The sequence below is a fragment of the Lipotes vexillifer genome, unplaced genomic scaffold (assembly GCF_000442215.2).
Source record: "Lipotes vexillifer unplaced genomic scaffold, Lipotes_vexillifer_v1.1 scaffold98, whole genome shotgun sequence".
Taxonomy (NCBI): domain Eukaryota; kingdom Metazoa; phylum Chordata; class Mammalia; order Artiodactyla; family Lipotidae; genus Lipotes; species Lipotes vexillifer.
This window is the reverse complement of record NW_006799611.1, coordinates 1,697,496-1,722,247: the sequence shown is the minus strand read 5'-3', so window position 1 is coordinate 1,722,247 and position 24,752 is coordinate 1,697,496. Positions and strand designations below refer to the sequence as shown.

Genomic DNA, 24,752 nt, shown 5'->3' with positions numbered 1-24,752 from the left:
AGGGAAAGATTGTTAGAGGCTAGATGGGGAAACTGAGGCCTGGGGAGGGTCAAGGGCTCTCCTGACATCACACAGCACATCTGAGGCAAGGCAGGGCCTGGGACCCAAGACCAGCATCTCCCCACTCAGTACCGGAAGAGGAAGAGGCTGGGGTCCAGAGGGTTGTTCTCAATGGCACAGTTGATACACTGCAGTGCACGTTGCAGCTTGCCCTGCACGGCCAGGATGCCGGCATCTTGGCGTGCCTCTTGGGCCTGGCCCACCATCACCTTGAGCAGCACCTTGGCCTGTGGGTGCTTGGGATCCAGTAGCAAGGCACTGTGTAGGTCTTGATGGCAGAGGCTGGGCTGTGAGGGAGGGGGGGCCAGGGATGGCATCGGGGTGCAAGCCAAGCTGAACTTGCCCTGTTCAGTGTGGGGAGTCAGACCTCCAGGCCTGTAGGGGCCTTTCTCTGGGCAGGCCAGCACCATGCCACCCATCTTCAGTGGCTCTGCATTGCTTTGTGGGAAAATCCCATCTGAGGCTCCATCCCTACTGGCCCCTTTCTAGATATGACCTCAGGTGAGCCAGGTCCACCTCAGTGGTTTCTGCTGTAGAATGGGGTTACAGATGCCTCCTCCTTGCAGGACTTCTGCAAGGCTCACTTGAGGACGGGGGAGGGTGTGGTCTCCTGACTGTGACTGTTGTGTCCTCCCTATACTCCCCTGTACACCTTCCCCGACGCCCCTGACCTCTAAGCCCAAGACAACTCTAACGAAGAACAGATTCAGGCCTGGGCATGAGCACAAAACATCCCTAGGCAAATACCTTCTATTGGGTGAGCAGGTCTGTCAGTCAGTCAACAAACAGTTTTAGCAAGCACCCCATGTCCTATAGGGTAATTGGTTGGAGGGTGAGTGAGGCAGTGTAGACACCAGGTGTGAGTGGAAGTCGGGAGGGGGAAGATGGCTGAGGCTGGGGCAGGGCTTTGGAATAGATGGACTTGAGTTCAAGGGGAGCACCACTGTGACCTTGGGCAAGTTACCCAGACCATCTGGACCTGTTTCCTCATCTGTGAAAAGAGGGCAATGGGTTGTGTCTACCTCAAAGGGTTACTGCCAGCCTTAGAGATAAACATGAGTAAAGTGCTTAGAATGTGCTTAGGCATCGCAGGGAGCAGCTGAAATCCCAACCATCAGAAATAATTATCAATAGTTACTAGTCTCGGGACTTCCCTGGTGGTGCAGTGGTTAAGAATCTGTCTCCCAATGCAGGGGACACAGGTTCGAGCCCTGGTCTGGGAAGATCCCACATGCCGTGGAGCAACTAAGCCCGTGAGCCATGGCTGCTGAGCCTGAGCTCTAGAGCCCACGAGCCACAACTACTGAAGCCCACGTGCTGCAACTACTGAAGCCTGCCCGCCTAGAGCCCGTGCTCCGCAACGAGAGAAGCCACCTCAATGAGAAGCCCGCGCACTGCAAGGAAGAGTAGCCCCCACTCACTGCAACTAGAGAAAGCCCGTGAGCAGCAACAAAGACCCAGCGCAGCCAAAACTAAAAAAATTAAAAATAAATGTATATATATAAATAAAAAGAGCAATAGGAGCATCTTTAAAAAATAAAAATAATTACTAGTCTCCTACCTTTGAAGGAGACTCTCCCACTGACTCACCTGTGGGACACAGAAGCCCAGCCCCCAGCATAGGGAGGCTCATGGTTCCAACACCCCCAGGACACTCCACCCAATCCAGCCCATCCCATTTACCCTGTCCTGAGGTTCCCCGCACCCCACCCCCAAGCACCCAGGCCAGGCTGGAACACCAGGCATTGTTCTGGATGCCTCCGTTTCCCTCATGTTCACCGGCCCCCCCCCCCCCGCCACCAAGTCAGTCTCGGGTCCTGCTTCCAAAGGTCTGTGAACTTGCCCCCTCCTTGCCACCCCCATGGCCATCCTCCTCGAGCCCCACTCCTACCCTGATGGATGGTACCCAGGCTTCCGGCCTCCAGGCTTGCCCCTCCCCCCAGCCCACATGCCCCCTGGCAGCCAGAAGGCTCTTTCTAAGGCCCACTGCCCCAGGGAGCACCCTTTTGAGGCTCCTGCTGCCCCCCAGGAAGAAGTCAGAGTCCCCTGGGTTCACAAGACCCATCGCTGTCTCATCCCTGCAGTCCCTCCTCCCTTGTGACCCCAAGTCTCATATCTAAGGGAAGCCTGGGTGCCCCTGATGGTGCTTCACACAATTGGGAAATCATCCTTTGTGTAATTATCCGCTTGCGGACGTCTCCCCTGGGCTGTGAGTCCCGTGAGGGCAGGGATGGCAAAGGCCTCTCACCTTGTGGTTTCCGGGGGCTGGCGCAGGCCTGGCACAGAGCCAGGGCTGCGTGAGAGTGGAACAACTACCCGACTGGACCAGTGCCAGTTGGGGCCTCTGCCTGGGGAGGACAGGGCCCCCACTACACGGGGGGAGGTGTAGGCACCCACTACAGCTTCGGGTCTGGCCGACAGCCCAGCCACCTCCTGTCGTCGCGGCATCCAGACAAGGAGGAGGTCCACCCCACTGCCCTGCCTGCCCCCCCCACCCCCAGGTCTACCTGCTGGAAGAAGTTGTAAAGCCTGGCCCGGAGGATGTAGACGTCGGCGTTGGTGGTGCCACGCTTCACCTCCTTGGTGACGAATGAGAGGCATTCACGATGCCGTTTGAGGGCCAGGAGACAGGCCATGCTGAGGGCGGAGGGCAAAGGTGCTCTGTCCGCTGGGTGAGAGGGGCAGGAAGGGGACACCGGGGAGGCAAAGGCCAGCAAGGACAGCCAGGGCGCTCACCATCGATAACGGAAGCAGTATTTCTCAGGCTGGAGCTCAGAGGCTTGAGAGAAGACGTTCAGGGCATCCAGAAAGGCGCATTGCTCGAAAAGGCACTGGCCCTGAGGACACAGAGGGCAGTCACTTCTGCTTGTGACCCCGGCCTAGCAGCTCCCACGAGTTGAGGGATGGCCAGCATTGGGGTGGAATGACAAGGGACAGGGACAGAGCCCTTTAGATCTGGGAGAGACTTTAAGAGATAGAGACACAGATGGAGAGAGATCCAGAGCTGGGGAGACAGCAAGAGACAGAAATATACAGTTGACGACAGAGAGACTGCAATACACTCAAAGGAACAAGGAAAAATAGAGAAAATCTGGGAGGTGGACCAGAACAGCAGATCTAACAGTAACAGGCTCCCACCTGGACGAGGGCTCCAGGTGCCAAGCCCTGTATTAAGAACTCGAACTTAGGGAATTCCCTGGTGGTCCAGTGGTTAGGATTCAGCACTTTCACTGCCAAGGATGTGGGTCGGGGAACGAAGATCCCACAAGCTGCCCAGTTGCAGCCAAAAAAAAAAAAAAAAAACCCAAAAAACAAAAAACCTGAACTTATCTCACTGGGACCAGCTAACATTCCCCTTTTAGATGAAAGAACTGAGGCTCAGAGAGGTGACGTGACCTTTCCAAAGTCACACAGAAAGAGCAGGACTGGACTCAGGACCCCAACATTCTGGTTTTAAGAATGTTTCTTTTTCAGAATTGAATAATTATTGACATTAAAAACAAAGGCATTAAATTTGTCAAAATGGAAAAAAAATCAGGACTTCGTTGGGATTTTATGGTTTAATATCATCTTTGTTTTGCATTGCAAATGGGGGGCACTCTTACCTTTTTAGTGCTTAGAGCCTGTGGACTCTAAGCCTGTGCTGCCCCATACAATAGCGACCTGCTTCCCGTGGCTATATAATTTCAAATCAATTCAAATTAAATACAATGTCAAAATTAGTTCCTCAGTCACACTCGCCACACTTCAAGGGCTCAACAGTTCCACGTGGCTAGTGGCTACCGGATGGGACAGTGATCATTGTCACTACTGCAGAAAGTTCTACCGGACAAAGTTGCAAAACTGTACCCAGCCCTGGTGGTAAACCAACACGGCAGGCGGGAGAGCTCATTAGCGGGGCAGCAGATGGGGACATAGACACAGGGACGCGAAGGCCCCTAGGGAGTCAGGGCTGGTCTCAGGAACAAGGAAAGCCCCCCAGAGCTGGAGGGAGAGTCAGCAGGCCAGGGTGTGAGATGGGGCCTTGTGGGCCTGGGGCAGCCCCAGGCACCTTCAGGTAAAGCACCAAGGTGAGCCGCTCCAGGAAGTCCGTGTTCTCTGGCTGGGAGGAGTAGGCCTTTCGAAGGTTCTGGGCGGCCGAGGAAAAGTCGCAGAGCTGGATGTAGGCCTCGGCTCTCAAGGCATAGAATTCTACCTGTGGGAGAGGGGACCCAGGCTGCCGTTCCCCTCCCCACAATCCGCCCTGAGGCTTGACACTCAGCTACCACAGGGACTTGGTGGCCCTGAGAGAAGGGGTCAGGCAGGTGTGACAGTGAGGGGTGAGTGCAGGGCCAGCAACTGCCTGTGCCCACCCAGGCCGTCCCCCTCACCAGCTGGGAGTCCAGGTGGAGGCCACGGGAGAAGAACAGCACGGCCACCTCCCAGTCTTCTTGCTCCAAGCACTGATGGCCTCGATGGTAGCTGCAGGGGCAGGGGGCACAGGCGGAGGGGCTGACCCTGACTCGGGACCAGTCCAGGGCATACAGCTGGGGCTTCGGGAACGGGTTGGGAGGAGGGGGACTTGGGTAGGGGGACAAGAGGGGTAGACAGAGACCCAGGGAGAGGAGGCTGACATTCTTGGAGCTCATCCGGGCCAGCAGCCTTTTATCTGCTGAGGTGGAAGAGCCCTATTATACAGTTGAGCTCGCTGAAGCTCAGGGAGGGAGAGTAACTGGCCCAAGGCTGCAGAGCATGTCAGTGGCTGTGCAGGGTAGGAACCTGGGATCCCATGGCAAGGTAATCACTTACTACTCCCTGACTTTGAGGGACACCGTTAACCCTGCAGCCTTTGGTTTTATATCATCAAAGTTCCGAACACCTGGCTGGTCCCAAAGATGCGCTGTAGGGTCCCCTTTGGCACTGGAATCACCCATGGCTTTGGGATGTGCTGTGAGGGAGCCTGATCAAGCCCCAGAGCATTCTGGAACCAAGAGGCAGCAAGCTGGAGCAGGCCTCCAGAGACAGCCCCCACTCCGCTTACACGCTCTCCTCAGGTATTTTACAGGATGGAGGAGGGGTGGAAATGAGGCCTGGTAAGAAGCGCAATCTGGGGTCTGGTGGCACTCCCACCCCTAGTCCCCTAACCTCTCTCCAGTCCTGCCTCTGTCACGTACGGTCAAGGTCTCACGCTCACACTGGCCTCTGCCCTCCTCCTGGTCCCCCTCAGCTCCTACCTCCAGCTACTGACACCCAAAACTCTGCAGCTCAGGCCCTGCCCCAAGCCACAGGCCCTGGGGGTCCAGCAGCTTCTTGCATATCCTGTGGGACCCTCACACTCAGCAGGCCAAGCTGAGCACCTCACCTGACTTCTGCCCCAGGTTTTCCCACAGCGGTTAGTCCACCTTCTCTGCCAACCACCCAAGCCTAAGATCTATGTCCCATCAGTCCTTAAGTCCTGTCTATCCCACTTCCTAAAGATCTCTTAGATCCCTCCTCTTCTCTCATCCTCTCAGCTTGGCCAATGCCATCTCTTGCCATATGCCAGCTCCGGCCACCCCTCTGACCTCCCCACCAGCCACAGCTCCTAAGACCTCTGCTCTCTGCACAAGCAGCCTGGGACTATTGAATCGCACAAATGATCTTGCCTCTCCCGTACTTAAAACCTTTCCTGTGAACCCATACGTGGTCTCTTCTACCCCGACCCTCTGCCTTTGCCTTAGCCTTCTCCCGCACCTCTCTGGACTCTGTCATGAGGCCCCTTCCAGGAGGCCCTCCGGGCCTCACTTGCCTCCCGGCACCCACCCCTGACGTTGCTAGGCATCATCTCCAGGACGCCCACAGGCTCCGCCCCTCTAGCCACGCCCCCGGAATCCAAGGACTCCAATCCCTGGACTCCAATTTCAACTGAGCCGCAAGGAGGTTAGCAAGTTTTTATCAGCTAGCGAGGCCGAGGTCTACAGCGGGGAAAAGACTTGCCGGGTTTCCAAAGCGAGACAGGGCCACAGCTCCCTCCTCCCAATCCGGAGGTCAAACAAGGACTCCGCGAGCCCCACGACAAACCTCTAGGACTGGGTGGCGCCGCCCCGGTGGCCCGCCCCGGATTGGACGCTAATGGCCGCCCCTGGATAGGTGGCGGCCGCGATTGGCCGAGGGCTGGCTGACGTCAGGGGCGGGGCCTGGGCCATGAATGGAGGCCGCATGGGGCTGTTTGGCCTCTCGCGCGCAGGGGTGTGGTTGAGGCGGGCCGTGAGCCGGTGCGTTTTGGAACCCCGGCCCCCGGGGAAGCGGTGGCTGGTGAGTAGAGTGAGGGACGGCAGCGTAGGGTAGCCATTGTCTCCTGGGCAAAGCCCCCCCGCCCCAGTTCCTTGTCATAGTTTTATTATCAGAAATGTGTCCGATGCTAGGATAGGCTCCAAACTTCCAGGAGTTCCGCTCCTGCACTGGGGTGCCCTGCCCGCCCACCCCAGGGGCGCCCGTTTCCACTCGGCCTTCTGGAGTCTCCGGGGTTTCTTGGGCTCCTCTTCGTACCCCTAATTCACTCTGGCCCAGTTTTCCGTTTACCTTCCTCTGCTTTGGGTCCCGGAGGGCGCTGTGAGAAGGCGGATGGGGAGAGTTGTCGGGCCTCAGTTTCCCCGGTGTCGCCCGCAGGTGGCCGGCCTGGGGAACACTGGACTGCCTGGCACGCGGCGCAGCGTGGGCATAGCGGTGCTGGCGCGGCGGCTACGTGTGGCGAAGAGCTGGGCGCGCGACCGGCGCTGTGCCGCCGACCTCGCCCTGGCCTCGCCCGGGGATGCCCAGCTGGTCCTTCTCTGGCCATGGCGGCTCATGAACGTCAACGGGCGCAGCGTGGCCCGGGACAGTAAGTTGAGGGCCCCAGGGGTGGGCCGCCCGGGAGGGCGCAGGGGCCAGCGAGGGGATTCTGGGCTGGGGCAGATCAGGTCACCTGGAGCTTCAGGTGCCTGTTGAGCTCCAATTGCTGCCTGGCCTTCGGTGATTGTGAGAGCCTCGGTTTCTTCATACATGAAGTGGGGTTAATTGCGGCCTCTCCTCAAGGGAGCCTTGAGTCGGGACAACCCCCCTGGGCAGATCAGCGGTAACCAGGGCCACCGTTTCCCTGTGCAAGCGGAGCTGTTTGGACTGACTGCTGAGGAGGTCTGCCTGGTGCGCGATGAGCTCCACAAGCCGCTGGGGAAACTGGCTCTGAAGTTGGGAGGAAGTGCCAGGTGAGGCCCTGAGCTGGTCAGGGTGGGGATAGGGAAGCTGGCCTCCCAGCTGGAGTGGGGTAGGGGTGCCGACGCCAGTCTCGGCAGGGGATGGGGTGAAGGGTGCTGACCCAAGGAAGCACTAACTGCTCCTCTCCTATCCCTTGAAGGGGCCACAGTGGAGTCCGTTCCTGTATTAGCTGCCTCGATTCTAACATGAGTCCTGCACTGGGTCGGGTGGGCCGGCGCAGGGCCCCCAACACTCCTCACCAAAGCTCCCTGGGCCCCTCTGGCTCGCCCACAGGCAATGCCACGGCTGCGGGTGGGCATCGGGCGCCCGACACACCCGGACACAGTGCAGGGCTATGTGCTGGGCCACTTCACCCCTGCTGAGCAGGAGCTGCTGCCTCCATTGCTGAGCGCCACTGGCCTGCTCCTGGACCACATCCGTGAGCGGAGCCAGAGGCCTTCGTCTGGCCCCTGACACCAGTGGACTTGGCTGCTTGCCTGACTGTCGTGCTCACACACCCAGCCACGTCCACAGAGGTGCCACGCCAACCTGTGGTATCTGTTTTTTATATAACTTTTCTCTGGGCTGCCCCAGGCTGCCTGTGGACGGAAGCGGGAACTGTGGCCGGAACAGTCCATTTTGGGGATAGGAGGTTTGGTCTTCTCTCTGTGTCCTACTTAGAAAGTAGGGAAACTTTAGGAACACTAAACTTTTTGAATCTTTTTGGAGAACCGGAGGTATGGATCTGTAAGAATAAAGATGCCAGCTTGGTAGCTGAGGCCTACTCGGGGGGTTCCCACCTCTCCCCTGCCGGCGGAGGAGGGGGCCACAGGACCCAGCAAGCCCCCTCCCAGGGGATGTGTGGGCATGTCTTAGCCCACTGAGGGCTTGCCACACCTTACTTCAGTCCATTTTACAGATGAGGAAATGGAGGCTTAGAGAGGTCCAGCCACCTCCCCAGGGCCACACAGCTGCAGCATGGCAGAGCCATGATCAGCACCCAGGGCTGGCTGCCATCCTGCTGTTCCCAGGGCCCCTGGCACCCTCACCTCAGGGCTGCTGTGTGCCCATAAGTTTCCCACACGGGTGGTATGTGAGAGCAGCCTGAGGTCCTCAGGGTTGGGTGGGATGTGGATCCGTCGAGGCACCAGGCCCAGGTCCCCTAGCTGGTAGGGTGTGACGCTGGACAGCTGCTGCAGCAGAGGCCCTTTCTTGAGTGGCTGGGTGCTGTACCGCCTATGGGGAGAGGGCTGGTGTCATCACCCCCATTTCATAGATGAGGAAGCTGAGATTCAGACAGGCTCTGGTGAGCCAGGTTTCGGACCCAGGCTCAGCTGAGGACAGCCCTTGGACAAGTCCCGTAGCTCCTTCCTCTGAGGTCACACAGGGTCACTCACCGCTCCTTTGGTGGGCCACAGGACTGGCTCTCCCGGCGGGGGGACACAGCCATCTGGGGGCTCAGGACCATGGCCGAGCTGAGCATGACCAGCAGGTGCTTCAGCATCTCCTTGCGCTGCAGCTGGAACACTACATCGAAGTCACCATCCTCCTTGTCGGGCTGCATCTGCCGGTAGGGGTGTGGGCGGGCCCACGAGGTTAGGCCCTTCATGGCCCCAGCACCCACCTCTGGGAAACTCCAACCGCAGTGCCTGTTTCCTCAGTGTTCCCTGGCTGTGGTGGGATACCCATTCTCCAAATGGGAAGACTGAGACCCGAGGCCTTCCAGGGCCTCAGAGGACTCCATCCAGCTCCTTTGAGACCTTGAAGGGGTCTTTGAAGTGCAGAATCAGAAAAGGACAGACTTGCCAGGAATCTCACAGGGAATAGGCGGGGCGCCTGGCCTGGCCACCTCTGATGGCCCAGTTATCTCCGAGCAGTTTCTGTCCTTGGCTCCATCTCCCGCCCCCCACTTTCACCCACTTCCTGTTCACCTGCACAATGTCCTGTAGGAAGGAGGTGGCCTGGGCCAGGGCTGTCTCCAGGCTCGCCCGAACTTTCTGCTCTTCGGCCAGCTCCTGCTGTAGCCGCTGCCCCTCGGCCTGCTGACGCTCCAGCTGCAGGTTCAGCTGTTCTCTCTGGCTTCTGGGCCCGGGACCAGGACAAGTCAGCCTCCTCCCCCATTCTAGGGTGAGGGGCCCTCAGCCAGCCCCGGGCCTCAGCCTGTTTGACAGATGAAGCCTCAGGGCCCCTCTAGAGAGGAGGAGTCGCTGGCCCGTGTCACGTGGCCACAAAGGGAGGGGTTCCCACCTGCTCCCGCCGCCTGCCCTTCTGCGGGCCGCACCTCAGCGCTTGGTTGTCCTTCTGCAGCTGCATGAGGCTCTGCTCCAGCTGGCTCAGCTGGAGACGCAGCTGCTTGGCCTCTGACTTGTCCTGCTGCTGCTCGCGGCACTTCTCCGTCAGCATGAGGATGATCTGCAGTGTGGGCAGGTGGCCGTGCCCTGGGACCGCCACAGGCCCTCAGCCAGCCCCGCTACCCTGGAGAGGCCCGCCGAGGCCCTGGGAGCCCGGCACCCTCTCTAGATAGCAGCTGGGTCCCCAGGGTTGGGTTCGACTTCAACCAGTTATGGGGCCAAACCAGAGCTGGGGCCAGAGCCCGCACAAGAAGGGCCCCATCGCCTCACAGCTACCTCCCTCGAGATTTGGCCCCTGGGATCCACCCCTGAGGGGCTGTATTTGCCCTGAGGACAGGGCCCCTAGGGTTCCTTCCTGCTCTCTGTGCCAAACACCCCATGATGAGGGCTTGGAGGGCACACCTTCTGGTGGCCTCTGCTGTGCCTGGCCATGACCTTCTGGGAGTTCTCCAGCAGCCCCAGCTGTCTGCACAGGTTGTCCTGGTTGCCCCTGAGCTGCTCGTTCTCCTGCAGCAGCTGCATGCCTTGGCGGGATATCTTGGCCAGCTGCAGGGTCATGGTGTTGTTCTCCATGATGGCCCGCTTGGTCGTGTCCCACATCTGGCTCGTGGCCACCGTGCGGAGCTCAGTGGCCACCACGTGCACGCGCTGGATGATCTCCTTCTTCAATCTAACAGGAGGGGTGGGAGTGAGGGGGTCGGGCAGGGTGGGTACAGGCACGTCCTGCCTACGCTGGGGTCCCCAGAGCGCCTAGATCTCTGCATTCTCTCCCCCAGGAGGGGACAGGGCCACAGGCAGGAGGCTTTTTACTGTAGGCCCTTTGTACCATTTTGAACGTGATCAATGTAAATATTATTAATTATTAAATAAATAGAAGTTAAGTCACAAAAGGCGGCAAAAGGAGGTCCAGGGATTCTTCCACACCGGCGTGAGAACTGGGAACCGTTTCTTCCCTCCACCGTAAATCAGCCAGGGTTGCTGGCAGCAGCAGGTCGGGGCGTCAAGGAGCTAGTGCAGCCCCCCAGTTAGCAGCCGGGGCTGTCAGAGGTCTGCGGGCCGGGCTGTGCTTGGCCCCGGTGAGGCCCGGCGCCGGCCTGCGCACCTGTCTGCGTCCAGCGCCGCCGCCTTCTCCAGGGCGTGCACGTAGTCCTTGTGTTCGTTCTCCTGCTTCCGCAGCTGGTCCTCCAGCAACATGAACTTCTCCATGAGCTCCTCTTTCTGCAGCCGGAACTCCTCCAGGGCTGCCAGCTTCCCCCCTGCCCCGCCGCAGGGCACAGGCCTGGTGAGGGGCCGCCTCGGGAGGGCAGGGTCCCAGGGGTCTTGAGCAATGATGCCCCTAAATTTGCCGATCCGGTAGGGCCAGTCCCCTGTCCCCACACATGCCATGCATGGTCCTGCCCACCTTTGTGGCTTAGTCTGGAATGCTTTTCTCCACTAGCCTTATAAAGCCTGGGGTTCAAGGAGCCTCCTCTACTCCCGCCTCATGAAAGTGACAGTGACAACAGTCACTGAATTTGAACACCTCTGGATCAGGCACTCATGCTGTCATTGAAACTCACAACCACCCTTGCCAGCTGGGTGACCCTGGGCAAGACACACCCCCTTGAAGTGCTTCCTCACCTCCAAAGTGGCCTGTGGTGAAGGGATTTCCTGCCTCAGGATTGCTTGGACAATTACCACGGAGGATACACGTGGGAAGCAGCACGTAGCTGTTGTTACTCAAGGTAGACATATTGTCCCCATTTCCCAGGTGAGAAAACAGGGTCAGAGAGAAGTGCTAGCCCAAGGTCACAAAGATAGTCCGTGGGGGAGCTAGGGTTGGAGACCAAAGAAACAGCCTTGGATTCCCCACCCCCGTGGCGCGTGCCCCCAGGCTCGCCGGCCAGCGCCCCTCACCGAGGATGATGTTCTCGGTGGTGAGCTGGTCCTTGGTCTCCTGGAACCCGCGGCGCACCTGGGCTAGCTGTGCCTCGAAGGCGTCCTTTTCCATCTCCTTGGCCAGCTGCAGGCTTTGGAGCTGCTCGTTGAGGTTGGTGACCTCATCCACCCGCTGGTTAAGCGTGCGCTTGAGGAAGGCCACGATCTCCTTCTTGTTGTTGGCCAGCTGCTCCAACTCCTGGCGAAACAGCTTCTCCTGCACAGCCAGCTCATCCCACTTCTGCTGGTACCTGAGGCAGGTGTGGGGCAGAGGTCCAGGGAGCTGGACAAGCCAGGCCTCCACGGAGCTAGGTTGCTCCCCGGACCCTCCCATATCAGGGCATTTGAGGTTCCAGCCTCATCTCCCACTGTGCCCCCTGATCAACGCTTGCGACCAAGCCAATGCCTGTGCTCAGCACTTTACGTTCATTACATCACTAGAATGTAAGGTCTGTGAGGGCGGAGCCTCTGTCTGTTACATTCACAGCTGTGTCCCCAACACCGGGGACAGTGCCTGGTACGCAGTAGGTACTCTGTGTTTGTTGAATCCACAACAACCTGTAAGGAAGTAGGTACTATGATGATTATACCCATTTCACAGGTGAAGAAACTGAGGCGCAGAGGGATGAAGCATCTCTGAGTTAGTAAAGGGCAAAACCAGAACTTGAACCCAAGTCAGTCTGACCCCAAAGTCGAGGCTCTCAACCATAATGCTTGCTGCTGGCTCTGCGCCCTCCTTAATACTTCCGGACTTTGCGATCTCAAGCCTTTGCACCTGTGATCTTCCTTACCCTCCTCCACTGAGTGAACCCCTGTGTTGTCGCCTCAGTGGAGTCTTCTTGGCCTTTAGCAGCATTTGTGGCCCTTTCTTTGGTGCCCTCCTGTAGGTTGACCCTTGTCCCACTGGGAAGTCAAGACCTGACCTCCTCCATCTCTGTAATTTGGTGGCCTGGCAAATAATAAGTACTCAGTAGACATCTCCCAAATACATTCCATCTGGTGTCTCAGCTTGAGGAAAGCTTGTGAATTTTTAAGAGTATCACATAAACAATTTTTTGGTTTCCAATGGAATAACTGATAGAAGTTATTTGGAAAGATGTTTCACTTCACAATTGACTCAACCAGCATCTTTTCTTTTCTTTTTTTTTTTTAAGCCGCACTGCACGGCTTGCAGGATCTTAGTTCCCTGACCAGGGATTGAACACGCACCCTCGGCAGTGAAAGTGCAGAGTCCTAACCACTGGACTGCCAGGGAATTCCCACAACCAACATCTTTTGGGGAGTGCAGGGTACAAAGCTGAATGACCTGATAGGTGGAGCAAGGAGGCAGCCTGGCGTAGCAAAGTCAGGGGCCAGGGTTCACATTCTGGAGCCTCTTCTTTGGGGTGCCTTCCTCTCCCCGAGCCTCAGTCTCCCCACCTCTATAATGGGGATGACATGAGGGCCTCTCTCATGGGACCATTTTAAGGACGCAGTGAGTGCCAGCACAGGAGGGTCTCAACATCAGCTGTGAGTATCTGCAACATCACCTGGGGAAGACCCTCTGCCTACTTGTCACCAAAGGAGTGTATCTTTTAAGGGTCACCCTGAGACTGGGCTAGTGCATCATAACTGAGAGGAAACCAGTGTAAAAATAAGAAAAGTGGGCAATTGAACGTGTCTCAGAAGAGTTAGAGAATCCCCCCTCCACACACCACCACCCATGTCTTACAACCCTCCTCATTTACATTTGGGGAAACTGAGGCCCAGCATGGACAAGTGGGCTTAGCAGCTGGGGAATCTGGTGGGGCCCACAGATCAGGGAATCATGGCACAGGCTGGGGGGAGGGGGCAGGCAGAAAGAGGGACACGTGGTTACGTGCCTGCCAGGGGCCTGCCATTTCCAATCCATCCCACTGATTGAACTCTGCCATCCTATAAAATGCCTGGTCCCACTGGGTAGCGGTGAGGCACGAAGGAGTGGTGCTTGCCTGGGGTGGGCTCGCACTGAGACCCCGGAACTCTGGGGGCTGAGATGGAGCGGGGAAATCCATTTTGCCTCAAAGTGTTACCTAGGAGGAAACTGAGGCTGGGGTAGGGTGTGGTCTGGACATCCCATGGGAGTCCAGAACATAGGTCTAGGACCCCCTGGCTGAGCCTGCACAGCAGCCAGCTCTGACCTAGCAGGACCACCCTACCCGCCCACCCACCGGGCTAGCCTGTCCTCCAGGTCGCGGATCTGGATGTGGTAGAACTCCCGGATCTCCTCGCTTATGGGCATTTCCATGGGCTTGTCGGCCAGGCTGGGATCCTTCTTGCCACCCTTCTTCTTGACCTCGGGTTCCTTGGCCCCCTTGCCTGCCTTCTTTCTGGGAGCCATAGCTGGGTGGCAACCACTACTCCAGGGCCCCTTTAAGAGGCCAGGTGGTTGCTAAGGAAGTTGGTCCCATACATAGCAACAAGCTGAGGATGTGAGGCAGAGCTTAAAGGGACCTTCCCTCTTCCTGGCGAGGCTGGGCTTCAGAGACCCGCCTCCTGCTCCGAGGCCAACGGCGTCCCAGGGGCCCTAGGCCTGGGTGTCCCAGGCCATGGCGTCTCAGAGATCAGGACGCCAGGCTCACAGGACGTTCTCTTGTGGAGACCCCTCCTTCCCTCAAGTGGAAATAAGTGACATGGGAATATTAGAGTGAGTCAGAGCCCTAGAAATCACCGCCCCGCCCCTTTGTGCCCATTGGGAATGGGAGGGACTTCTACAGAGTTCCCCCCACCCCCACCCCGCTCCCGGGTCAAGAAGCCCCTCCCTCTGAGCCCAGCTTGTTCATTGTTTGGTGATGCAGCTACACAGCAAAATCATTCTCTCAGGGCTTCCCTGGTGGCGCAGTGGTTGAGAGTCCGCCTGTCGATGCAGGGGACGCGGGTACGTACCCCGGTCCGGGAGGATCCCACATGCCGCGGGGCGGCTGGGCCCGTGAGCCATGGCCGCTGAGCCTGCGCGTCCGGACCCTGTGCTCCGCGACGGGAAAGGCCACAGCAGTGAGAGGGCCGCGTACCGCAAAAAAAACAAAAAACGAAAAGTCATTTTCTCAGTTCACCCAAAGCCGGGTGGAGAGGCAGTATGGTAAGAAATGGATGTTTTCTATCAGAGGCTCCCATGCTGGGGTCCCAAGATGTCCCAGTCCAGAGGCTGGTTCAATTTTCCACAAAGCTCAGGGGAAGTGCGCCCATGCTGACCCCGGCAAACAAAAGCCTATTCTGTAGCTTTGGTCTGGGGTGGCAGCATCCTGGGTCAGGAGGGCAGTCGGTGACTGGTTGGCAGATGCCCTAGCTGGCAGCCACGTGCCCCAACCAGGCTCTGGCCCCTTCCTGCCACTTCTCCTGGCCCTCATCTCCAGTCAGCCATGCCTGCATGCCTGCTGTGTCCAGCCAGCGCTTGTGAGCCGAGGCACTCCCTGGGACAGTGGCCGGGTCCTGTCTATCCCCGTTGTCCCAGGGCTCGGCAAAGGCTCAGCACTTAGCAAGAGATGGCTGCTGCCCCTCCCTAAAAGTCGGATGGCTGGACAAGGGGCAGCTCAGTGTTACTTCAGCAGCTGGGGTTGGTTTGAGCAGCCAGATCCTGTAAACAGTGGGATCCTTGGGATGGGTGCAGGGAGACGCGGAGGTGGGTGTTTGGCAATGAGTCAGGCTGCAGTGGTGGTTGGTTAAAGCAGGCTCCAGTTCGGGTAGTTTCTTATATCCCATGTAAGAGACATCTTACACCTTGGGCCAGTGGCCTGACCTCACTGAGCTGTAAAATAGGGAGACCACGTCGTGGACTGAAAGTGACCTTGTATGTGAACCAGGGATCTGGCCCAGGGATGCAGTAGGCACTTAGTAAGCGGCAGTTGATGTTGCCATCAGTGGAGCAGGTGGGTGAAGCTCCAGCCTGCTGTGTGTGTGAGCAGCCTCTGGGATTTCCAACATCTCAGTACGCCCAGCCTGTGGTGCTCTGTCTTTCCCAGAATATCTGTTCCCTGCAGGCTGGGGCAGCCCTGGGAGGGCCGCCACACTTGTGCACGGGCTTCAGCCTTTGCACAGACTCACAACAGTGCAGCGAGTCCTGGGACTGCAGATGGGGTGACACCGAAGCCCCAGAGAGAGACTGACCTGGCCCAGTGCCCGAGACCTGGGGCCAGCAGGGGGGCTGCCCCTCTAGCCCAAAGCAATGCCCCCAACTCCGGCTGGACACCGCCCTTCCCCCACCTGAGCAGGGCATGGGGGGCCCCAGAGGAGCCCAGCCCAGGCAAAGCTTCTCCATGGTGCCACCCCAGTGCCCTTCCTCGTCACGCCTCTCAGGTTTCTTCCTTTTACCTGAAGCACATCTCAGGAGGTAGCTCTGTGTCCCCAGCCCAGTGGGACAGCATGACCAGCAGCCCCCTCAGGCTTCCTGGAGCCCACAGAAGGCGTCAGCTCTGGGACCTGTACCCCCTCCTTTGTTAGCATCAGAGTCGCCCCTGGGGGTCTCCGGGGCCAGGCTTATAAATGCACTGCACTCACATGGCAAGAGTGACCAGTAGGGCTTCCAGGCCAGCCTTCCAGATGGTGGGGTGGGGAAGGAGATGCTCCAGGTCCAAGGATATCCCTTTCTGGGGCTTGTTTGGAGAGCCTTCCCAAAGCTCCTTATTCTGGGACCCCAGACTCGTCATCTTCCCCTGGGACACTTTCTCATGACTGCTTCTGTGTCCTGCTTGGGAACTGGTGTTGGTGGCCTGGAACTGCTGGAGCTGCCAGACCACAAAGTCTGGCAGCCGCTCCGGCAGCCAGGTCTTCTGATAGGAGTGGGTATGGCACACAAAGCCCAGCAGACTGCAGCATCAGCCCAGGGCAGTGGCCCGTGGACTGGGGGCACTGCCACCTCTAGGAGGTTCTGGAGAGAGGAAGCCCAGCCCCAAGGGAGACTGCCTGAAGCCTTGCCCACCTCTATGGAGCACACAACATGAGTGATTCATTCATTCAGGGGGTGTGTGTGTGTGTGTGTGTGTGTGTGTGTGTGTGTGTGTGTGAGAGATATAATACCACCCACTACTAGTGTAAGCTCACGAGGACCCAGTCTCATTCGTGGCTACATCCCCAGAGCCTAGGGTGAAGGCTGGCACATAGTAGATGCTCAGTAAATATCTATTAACTGAGTAAGACAGCCTGCAGCCTGGGTGGGAGTTTGGAATGGCACAGTAAAGGAGCTCGATGGACCCTCCCCACTGCAAAACCACAATTTAATTGGTGAAGATTATTTTTTAAGAAAGAAACAATCATTTAAAGTGTCTGGAGATAAAAATAAACTTATTTACAAAACAGAAGGAGTCCCAGATGTAGAAAACAAACTTATGGTTACCAAAGGCAAAGGGGGGGAGGGATAAATTAGGAGATTGGGATTAACATATACACACTACGATATATAAAATAGATAACGAATAGGGACTTACTGTATAGCACAGGGAACTCTACTCAATATTCTGTAATAACCTATATGGGAAAAGAATCTAAAAAAGAATGGACATACGTATATGTATAACTGATTCACTTTGCTGTACACCTGAAACTAACACAACATTGTAAATAAACTACAGTCCAATAAAAAATTTAAAAAATAATAAAGTGTCTGGAAATTGTTCTAAGGGCATACAGTAGATGCAGAAACATCTATGAAAATCTACAAAATCTCTGCAGGAATGAGTCTGTGGTATTTGAGCAATGACATACTTCCTTATCAGCTGTGATATATATTATTACATATAATAATATGATAATATGTAATAATAAAGTAAATATATGTATTTACTTTTTGCCCTGGATTTCTGGCACAGGGTTTCCAAAACCCTTGAAATTTCCTGAGTGAAAGGAGTGTCTTTTGCTATTCATAACAAGCCCCTTTCCACATACCTGAGTTTATGCTAATGAGGTGATGGGGCGGGGCGCGGGGAACCACTTCAGGGTGTGGGCTGCTCACTAGAAAGACTAGGCACAAGTTTAGAGGGTTAGAACTTTCAGCAACTACCAACCCCACCCCTGACCTCTGGGGAGGAGAGAGGGGCTGGAGACGGAGTTCGATTACCAGCGGCCAATGATTTAATCAACTATGCCTACGTAATGACACCTCCATAAAATCTTCTAAATAAGAGAGTTTGGGGGAGCTTCTGGGTTAGTGAACATATGGAGGTGCCGGGAGGGTGGGGTGCCTGGAAAGGGCGTGGAAGTTCTGGGCTACTCTCCCACTCCTGATACCTTGCCCTGTGCATCCCTTCCATTTGGCTGTTCTTGAGTTGTATCCTTTATAATAAACCAGTAACAGTAACTAAAGTGCTTTCCTTGATTCTGTAAGTTGTTCTAATGAATTATCAAACCTGAGGGGGCGGGTCGTGAGGACCCTCGAATTGCAGTCATCTGGGCAGAAGTGTGGGTAGCCTGGGCACCCCTTTGGTGGCTGATGTCTGAAGTGGGGGCAGTTTTGTGGGACTGAGCTCTTGACCTGTGGGATCTGCACTAACTGAATAATTAGTGTCAGAATTGACATAACCGTTGGACACCAAGTTGGCATCAGAAACTTGGAGAAATGGTGTGAAAGTGATATGTATTTGGTGTCAGAAAAAAAATATGCTCACTCCCCCTCTCCAGTTCTGTGTAACACAAGTTTTACCTGGGTGCACACCTCTGGGCAGGCGTGGCCAAGAAGCTGGGGTCTCCCTCTCCTCTCAGCTCCTAGTCTGGGGCTCCAGTTTCTCCCTGGGAAGGGCAGACGGCCGCCGCTCCTGTGCTGCAGATTCTCCATTCCCAGCAGGTACAGCAGAGGACTTCCCCACACAGGTCCACTCAGAGGGTAGAGGTGCCACTCCAGGTGTGGCACCCTGACCACCTCAGCTAGGTCCTAGGGTGGAGGTTCCACACTGGGAGGGGCAAGCTGAGAAGAGCAGGGGCTGCCACCCCCTAGAGCCCACCTGTAGAGCAGGTGTCACTCCAGGAAAAGTAGGTCAGCCCCCATCCTGGGTGCAGTGGTGCACGGGTTCTGCACTGCGGAAAGGCAGGCTGAAAGGACAGAGAGCTCCATCGTTCTGCCAGAGGGAGCTGACTTTATTCAGATCAAAGCTTTGAAAACTCCTTGTCTAAGGGTGTTGGCAAAACCAATGGCGATCTTGGTGGAGAGCAGTTAAGAGGAGGCTGGTAGCTCCGGATACAGAGCCTGGTTTTTACAAGCCTCTTGGCAACATTACATCTGGTGCCACTTTTCACTCGAACGAGTGCAACTCTGTAGTTTGGGTTTCTTTCCCACCTTGAGGGATGGACTTAATCAGTTTCATGTATTCTTTTGTGATTGGTATTAGGGAAATCTGCTTGGCTTATGGAGGAGGTCACCATGCTTCATTTGAAATTGGTTGAAATGTTTCAATGTGTTCATCTCCGACAGTGTTCCTACCTAACAGGTAAAGCACGGGGAACCAGGGAGGTGTAGCTTACTGGCCTGGAAAATTCAACTTTTTTCGTTCTATTTCCCCTCTTTTTTTTTTTTTTTTGGTTGCTTGTGTGAAATAATCAGTCTTGAAGAGTCACTGGGTCCAGCCCATACAGACTCACATTCTATATTCACGCCAGAATCCTGTTGTCTATTTACATTGATGACGCTTTTCTGAGAGTAGAGAACATGGGCTCTGGAGTCACACAACCCTGTTTGTTTATTTATTTATTTCAGATATGACTGGATTTCGGGTGAGCGACCCCTGAGGATTCCTCACCTTTTAAAAAAATTTTTGCTATGATTATTTTTTAACATTTATTTATTTATTTAGGCTGCACTGGCTCTTAGTTGCGGCATGTGAGATCTTCATTGCGGCATGCATGCGGGATCTAGTTCCCCGGCCAGGGATTGAACCCAGGCCCCCTGCACTGGGGAGCATAGAGACTTACCCACTGGACCACCAGGGTAGTCCCCAGACAACCCTGTTTAAATCTAGGCTCTGCCATGTACCAAGAGGGGAACCTTGGCCAAGTTCCTCTGTCTTTGTGCCTTTGTTTCCTCATGTGTTAGTAGGGTTAATAATGACATCTAACTCCTAGAGTTGTTGAGAAACTTCAGCAAGATACGTATAAAACACTCATGTCTGGCACATGATAAGTGCTCAATATACATTAACTACAATGAGAATTATTATCTGTATGATTTTGATTCCATGAAGCACTTTTAAGCCCCTGATTCACTGTGTGATTGGGGCTATAAGGCAACACGATAATAACCATCCTCTCCTCATGGGTAGCCACTATCCTGACTTTGGTATATTTATCATTCTCATGCACGTTTTTACACAGTTACATCATAGATATCCATAAGTATTCTATAGTACTTTTTATGAGGTTTAAAAACCTTACACATTCTGTACGTATTCTGTAACTTGTTCTCTCAACATTAAGTTTTTGAGGTTTATTCATGTTGATATATGTAGGTCATGCATTTTTAACTGCCTTAAGAGTAGTCATTGACTGAATACACAACAATGTATCCATCCTCTAGGTGATGGACGTTTGATTGTTTTTTTTTTTTTTTCCAGTGTGTGTGTTTACTCTTTTTCCCCAGACTTGGCTGAGAATCATAATCATCACCATCAACACTGACTGAGTGCTTACTGTACTCACTGTAGGGCCAGCTCAGCACCGTTCCTCCATGGGTATCACTCACAGGAGGGGACCAAGTCCCTCATCAAGGTCTTGTGGAACGAGGCCCAGGTCGATGTGACCCAGGCCGGCCTGATGCCGAGGTCTGTGCTCCTAGTCACTCCGCCATTCTGCCTCCCAGGAACGAATGCCTGGTGTCACCGAGTGGGTGTACAGGCCCCTCAGCAGGGTCTGGCTGAGACCCACAGCCTAGACCTGAAACTCCAGAAAGCCAGAGGGACTGGCTGCAGCTCACAGACTCTCCTGGTTTAGGATCGCCCAGTTACAGATTCACCACTCTATGCCTTGGTTTGTTGCAGAACACCCGGCCCATACAAGAATATCTAACACTAGTGGAGACTTCTTGGAGGAATGGCCTGCAGGCTCCATTTGTGCTGTGTTACAGGAAAACCAGGACTTCTTCCAGGAGCATAAAAAGGGCCATGCTTGTTTGCCACTGGGTGGTGGTGGTGAGGGGGTGGAATGGAAAGAGGTGCCAGAGACCCTGGGTCAAACGATGTCAGGAACAGTTAGAGAGACTAACAAGCCACTACCGTGGGCCTGGCGGGGACACACGGCCCCGGGGAGAAGGAGCAGACAGTACTGACTTTGCTTTAATGTAAACTCAGTTTAGAACAATTTAGAATTTAAGAATTCTGATCTTGGATCTCACTCCAAGGCATTCTGGTTACCAGTGAGGCAACTACTAATTTAAGAAAATGGGAGTCTGATGCTTTCCTGCTGGAGCGAGCTTTGTGACACGCGGGATCTTAGTTCTCCGACCAGGGATCAAACCCATGCCCCCTGCAGTGGAAGTGTGGAGCCCTAACCACTGGACCGCCAGGGAATTCCATTCAGTTCCTTCATCTGTAAAATGGGGAGAGCACCCACCCAAAAGACAAGGTATACAAGGGGGCCTGACAAGGAGCAGGGACTCAATAAATGTCATCATTACCTCCCTTAAGGCAAGTCTCACCAGACAATAGCCTGGCTGTGGAGATGCACCTTCCACCAACTGGCCCTGACTTGGATTTCTTAACAGTATGAGGGAGATCAGAATTTGAATGAGAGGGTGACTGGGGACAAAAGGGTAGAAACGGAAGTTCCTACAAAGAACCCCACACCCCTGCGCCCAGTATTCTAGCAGGTTTCCAGTATGACTCCAACCCTAACTTAAGGGTCCCCTCCCCACTGGGACCAAACTCATCACAGTCTCTCCAGGTCACCAACAGGCTTCATGACCGGCAGGATACACTTTTCAGATCTGGAAATAAGTTCATCGGAAGGCTAGATGGTGTGGCGGCAGGAATGGAGGAGGACAGCAGTAACACAGATAAAATGACCTCACCACGTGCCCGAAATGCACTGGCACCACATGCTCAAGTGGGGCGCCACCTGCCAAGACAGAGCCCTGCTGTCTCTGCGACAGAGAGACATTCTATATACAGAGACACAGGACGCTGGAAGAACTGCCTGGTCTCAGGCGGTGTAGTACACACTTCATGGATCGTCTCCAGACTCCAGGTAGCTCTAGATCCTAATGCAAGTAACAGTGAATGGATCCAGGAGGCTCCGAGCCACAGCCAGGGGTGGCTGGGCTCCTCCCCAGTGGACCACTGACAAAGCCTTTCTCCTTCCACTCCCCAAAGTAAAACCAGGCCGCGAGTCACCCTGGACACCGTGAATGGGGACTGATTTATTTATTAGACTCGAGTGCTTTAGTACAGAACAGTACAGAGATGATACATGTTTGTGCTTCAATACTTTCAAACACTGAGATTCTGATAATTTCAAGGTGAACAAGTTTCAAGACAGACTAGCTTTTTTTTTTTTTAAATATCCTTTTGATAAATTATTTTTATATAAATAACAGAGAAAGGAAAACCAACATGTCGGACAAACAAGGTCCTAAAGCATGAGCATTGATCGTTTGGTCAAGGGCAGGGGACAAAACAAGCAGTAACAAGAGCAAACCAAGGCAGGTCCCTACGGTCTGTCCTAAGGAAATGAGATCTTGTAAGGGGGGGGAAGGGAGACAGACCTGAAAACTAATCTGAGTGCAAAGGGGAGATTTCAAAGCCTTGAGAAGAGAATGCCACGATGCATCTAACGGGGTGGGGGGGAGGAGTATATTCTGAAAGGGAAGCGAGGGCCGTAACTAGCGCACAGCACGTTTGCAATGACGACGCCACAAGACAGTAATATACACACACGGTTTGCAGGGGCTAAGGGGGTGGGTGGGGGTGGGCGTGGGACATTTTTGTGACTTCCACTGTCATTATAGTTCACAACAGCAGCAGAACAAATGGTGCGCTCCCTTCCGGAGAACAAGCTGCTGAGTCCTGAGGGCGACGAGACGTCCTTCCTGCATTTGCTTCTCTAATTTCTGCATCAGAGCTAAGCCTTATACAGCTACGTTTTTATACAGAGAATATAATGATCGTTTTCTCTTACAAGCACGACGACATATGACCCCACGCTACACAAAATAAAGAATTAGGAAGTGTCTTGAACGGAGGATAACCTGAGTGGGATCAGGGTCTGGATAAATCCACTGGGCTACTCTTCAGGGGGGTTGAAGTGTCAGGGGCACAGACAGTGCTCTACAGGAAAGGGACCTCTGACCAGGAGCCCGCGGCACTCACTCTGCTCCGGTTCGCTCCTGTCCCGTGAGCTCTACCCAGGCTGACGCTGCTGAGAGCAGCTTTGTCGGGGGTGATGCCTGGGGAAAGATGGTGTCTGGTCTGAAGGACCAGGTCTGACTGCTTCTCCAAGGGACCCAGGTCCCCGGTGGGAGCTTGCTCCTCACTCATCTGGGTACAGTGACAGACCACAGAACAGGATCACAGCGCTGCGCCAGCGGCCAGGGAGGGAGCCACGACAGGCACCCAGCCTGACTTCCCATGGACGCCCCCAGCCCCTACCTCCAGCACGGGGGAGGAGGGGAATGAGCCCCCTGGGGAGAGCAGAGGTCACTCCAGCTCAAACCTCTCGAGATGTCACCTGAGCTTCACTTCCAAGCTTATCTGGATGAGAGCTGGCACTGAGGGGTAGGAACTGGAGTGAAGATAACAGATTAATCCTCAGTTTAAAATACTCCAAGAACGGACATCTCAGTGATTCCCAACAAGAACAGGAACAATCCCAAACGGGTTTTTAAAAACACCCAAACATCTACCTTCCCATACGCAAGCAATGTGCACACATCACGCTGGCTTATGTACAAGGTCATAAAATCATGACCAATGGGGAGCGGGTGTCCATTCATCATCCTAAGCAGTTCAGAAACCCTCCAGCAGCACGTCCCTCACACCGAACATCTCCTCCAGGATACATCTAGAAGGTACTCTTTTTTTAAAAAAACACAATGCATTATTTTGTTTCAAACGAGAAGAGGGCATCACCAAACACGAGAACGCAGCTGGCGACAGTGCTGGCCGGGCGTGCAGAGCTGGGGCAGGCGATGGAGGGGGAAGGGGGTCAGCAAAGGAACCGAGGCGGTCAGCGGTGGTCAGGGCTGCGAGCACTTTGGGGAGAGGGTTCGGTTTTTGGAGGCGTGGCTTATTTTTTAACTGCTTATTTCTTCATCTGTTTTATTCAGTTTCTTCAGTGTGTCCAGCAGTTTCTGTGGGGTGAGAATGTGCGTGGATCCTGGAGGAAGGCAGAAAAGACCGTGAGCTTGCCAGCTCCGGTTTCGAACACTTTCCCCTTTCCTGCCCTGTTCTATCCCCAGAGCTGTAGCTGTTCCCCCTCCCCCACCCAGACGCAGGGAGGGGTTGGGGACTGGGGTTTGGGGCCTTGTCACAGTAGGCCTGGGAGACGTGTGAGGGCTGTGGATAAACAGAACACACCCTCTGGCTTAGGCAGGGTCCCCAGCTGTACCAAGGAAGGAGCCCGCCTCTCCATCAGCGCTCGGCGCTGCCGTCTGCCAGAGGACAGGGCAGCTGACTTCTGATTCTCTCCTGAACTCAAGGTGAAGCCAGGGAGAGAAGTTCCAAACCACACGGCCGGGGAAGAGGCTGGGAATGGGGCAGGGGTTAGCAGGGGGGGACTGTGTGTGGTAAGAGTGGTGCAGGTAGGGAGGAAGAAGTGGGCGGGTGGAGCACCTGGGGGAAGCCACTGCCTTCCGGGAGCCCGCTAGCTGGGACTGCGTGGTGGGAGGGACCTCAGGTGTGAAGGGGGAAGGGCCGGGGTACCTGAGGCCTTACCTTGCAGAGACCGCGCATTGTAAGAGGTTAGAAATGCTTGCAAAAATTTAAGCTAATGGAATTAGATATACTTCTACTGCAAAAAGAAAGAAGAAAAAAGAAAAAAAAATGAAGCCCTTTTTCATAAAGAGAGAGAGAGAGAGATCTCGTAAGTGCAGTAAAAAAAGATGCATGGATTGTGTGGTTTGGACATGGACTTAAACAGAACAGCAGTGACTGGCGTGTGAGCATGAGGCCTGCATGCATGCAGCAGGAGGCTTCAAAGAAAGAGATCCCGGTGGGAGAGAAGAACTGAACAAAAGAGACCCGTACTTGAAAATGTGCCTCCCTGGAGATGGGGCCAAGTGAGTGGGCCTTCACCGGAGGAGGGGAC

The 24,752-nt window shown here is 55.0% G+C and overlaps 4 protein-coding genes across 5 annotated transcripts in view; 1 reads left to right on the top strand and 3 right to left on the bottom strand.

Annotated features, from left to right (window-relative positions):
* The window catches only part of TTC16 (tetratricopeptide repeat domain 16), a 13,051-nt gene extending 8,052 nt beyond the window's left edge, over nucleotides 1-4,999 (bottom strand). The window contains 6 exon segments of the mRNA XM_007472228.1: nucleotides 133-347; nucleotides 2,568-2,697; nucleotides 2,797-2,897; nucleotides 4,112-4,255; nucleotides 4,431-4,521; nucleotides 4,849-4,999. Of these exon segments, the coding sequence (XP_007472290.1) occupies nucleotides 133-347; nucleotides 2,568-2,696 (344 nt within the window). The 5' untranslated portion in view covers nucleotide 2,697; nucleotides 2,797-2,897; nucleotides 4,112-4,255; nucleotides 4,431-4,521; nucleotides 4,849-4,999.
* PTRH1 (peptidyl-tRNA hydrolase 1 homolog) lies at nucleotides 4,829-7,725 on the top strand. The gene is made up of 7 exons (XM_007471825.1): nucleotides 4,829-4,836; nucleotides 5,267-5,360; nucleotides 6,169-6,333; nucleotides 6,688-6,898; nucleotides 7,163-7,262; nucleotides 7,412-7,478; nucleotides 7,546-7,725. Exons 1-7 carry the CDS (start codon nucleotides 4,829-4,831, stop codon nucleotides 7,723-7,725), a joined length of 825 nt encoding a protein of 274 aa, XP_007471887.1.
* A 199-nt stretch (nucleotides 7,726-7,924) lies between these two features.
* Nucleotides 7,925-13,878, bottom strand: CFAP157 (cilia and flagella associated protein 157). Its single transcript, XM_007471824.1, has 9 exons — nucleotides 13,709-13,878; nucleotides 11,499-11,770; nucleotides 10,705-10,858; nucleotides 10,005-10,272; nucleotides 9,533-9,663; nucleotides 9,183-9,333; nucleotides 8,649-8,815; nucleotides 8,301-8,487; nucleotides 7,925-7,996 (listed from the first exon to the last, which is right to left on the bottom strand). Exons 1-9 carry the CDS (start codon nucleotides 13,876-13,878, stop codon nucleotides 7,925-7,927), a joined length of 1,572 nt encoding a protein of 523 aa, XP_007471886.1.
* Nucleotides 13,879-21,862: 7,984 nt separating this feature from the next.
* Nucleotides 21,863-24,752, bottom strand: part of STXBP1 (syntaxin binding protein 1) — a 71,946-nt gene continuing 69,056 nt past the window's right edge. The window contains exon 20 of one of the 2 annotated variants that reach the window (XM_007471730.1): nucleotides 21,863-23,822. Coding sequence is in view for 1 of the 2 variants with exons in the window: in XM_007471731.1 (XP_007471793.1) it covers nucleotides 23,740-23,822 (83 nt within the window). In the remaining variant the exon portion in view is untranslated. The remainder of the gene's footprint in view (nucleotides 23,823-24,752) is intronic. The other variant, XM_007471731.1, reaches the window with a different exon arrangement.

What these genes read in the sequence shown, in the direction of transcription:
- PTRH1 (XM_007471825.1), top strand. An exon ending in AGCAGCTTCTTGCATATCCT is followed by an intron (nt 5,361 to 6,168) that starts GTGGGACCCTCA and finishes GCCCCTGGATAG; the next exon opens with GTGGCGGCCGCGATTGGCCG. An exon ending in TGAGTCCTGCACTGGGTCGG is followed by an intron (nt 7,479 to 7,545) that starts GTGGGCCGGCGC and finishes GCTCGCCCACAG; the next exon opens with GCAATGCCACGGCTGCGGGT.
- CFAP157 (XM_007471824.1), bottom strand. Translation starts at nt 13,878, where the DNA reads ATGGCTCCCAGAAAGAAGGCAGGCAAGGGGGCCAAGGAACCCGAGGTC. An exon ending in CTGGAGGACAGGCTAGCCCG is followed by an intron (nt 11,771 to 13,708) that starts GTGGGTGGGCGG and finishes CACCTGCCTCAG; the next exon opens with GTACCAGCAGAAGTGGGATG. An exon ending in CACCGAGAACATCATCCTCG is followed by an intron (nt 10,859 to 11,498) that starts GTGAGGGGCGCT and finishes GCGGCGGGGCAG; the next exon opens with GGGGGAAGCTGGCAGCCCTG.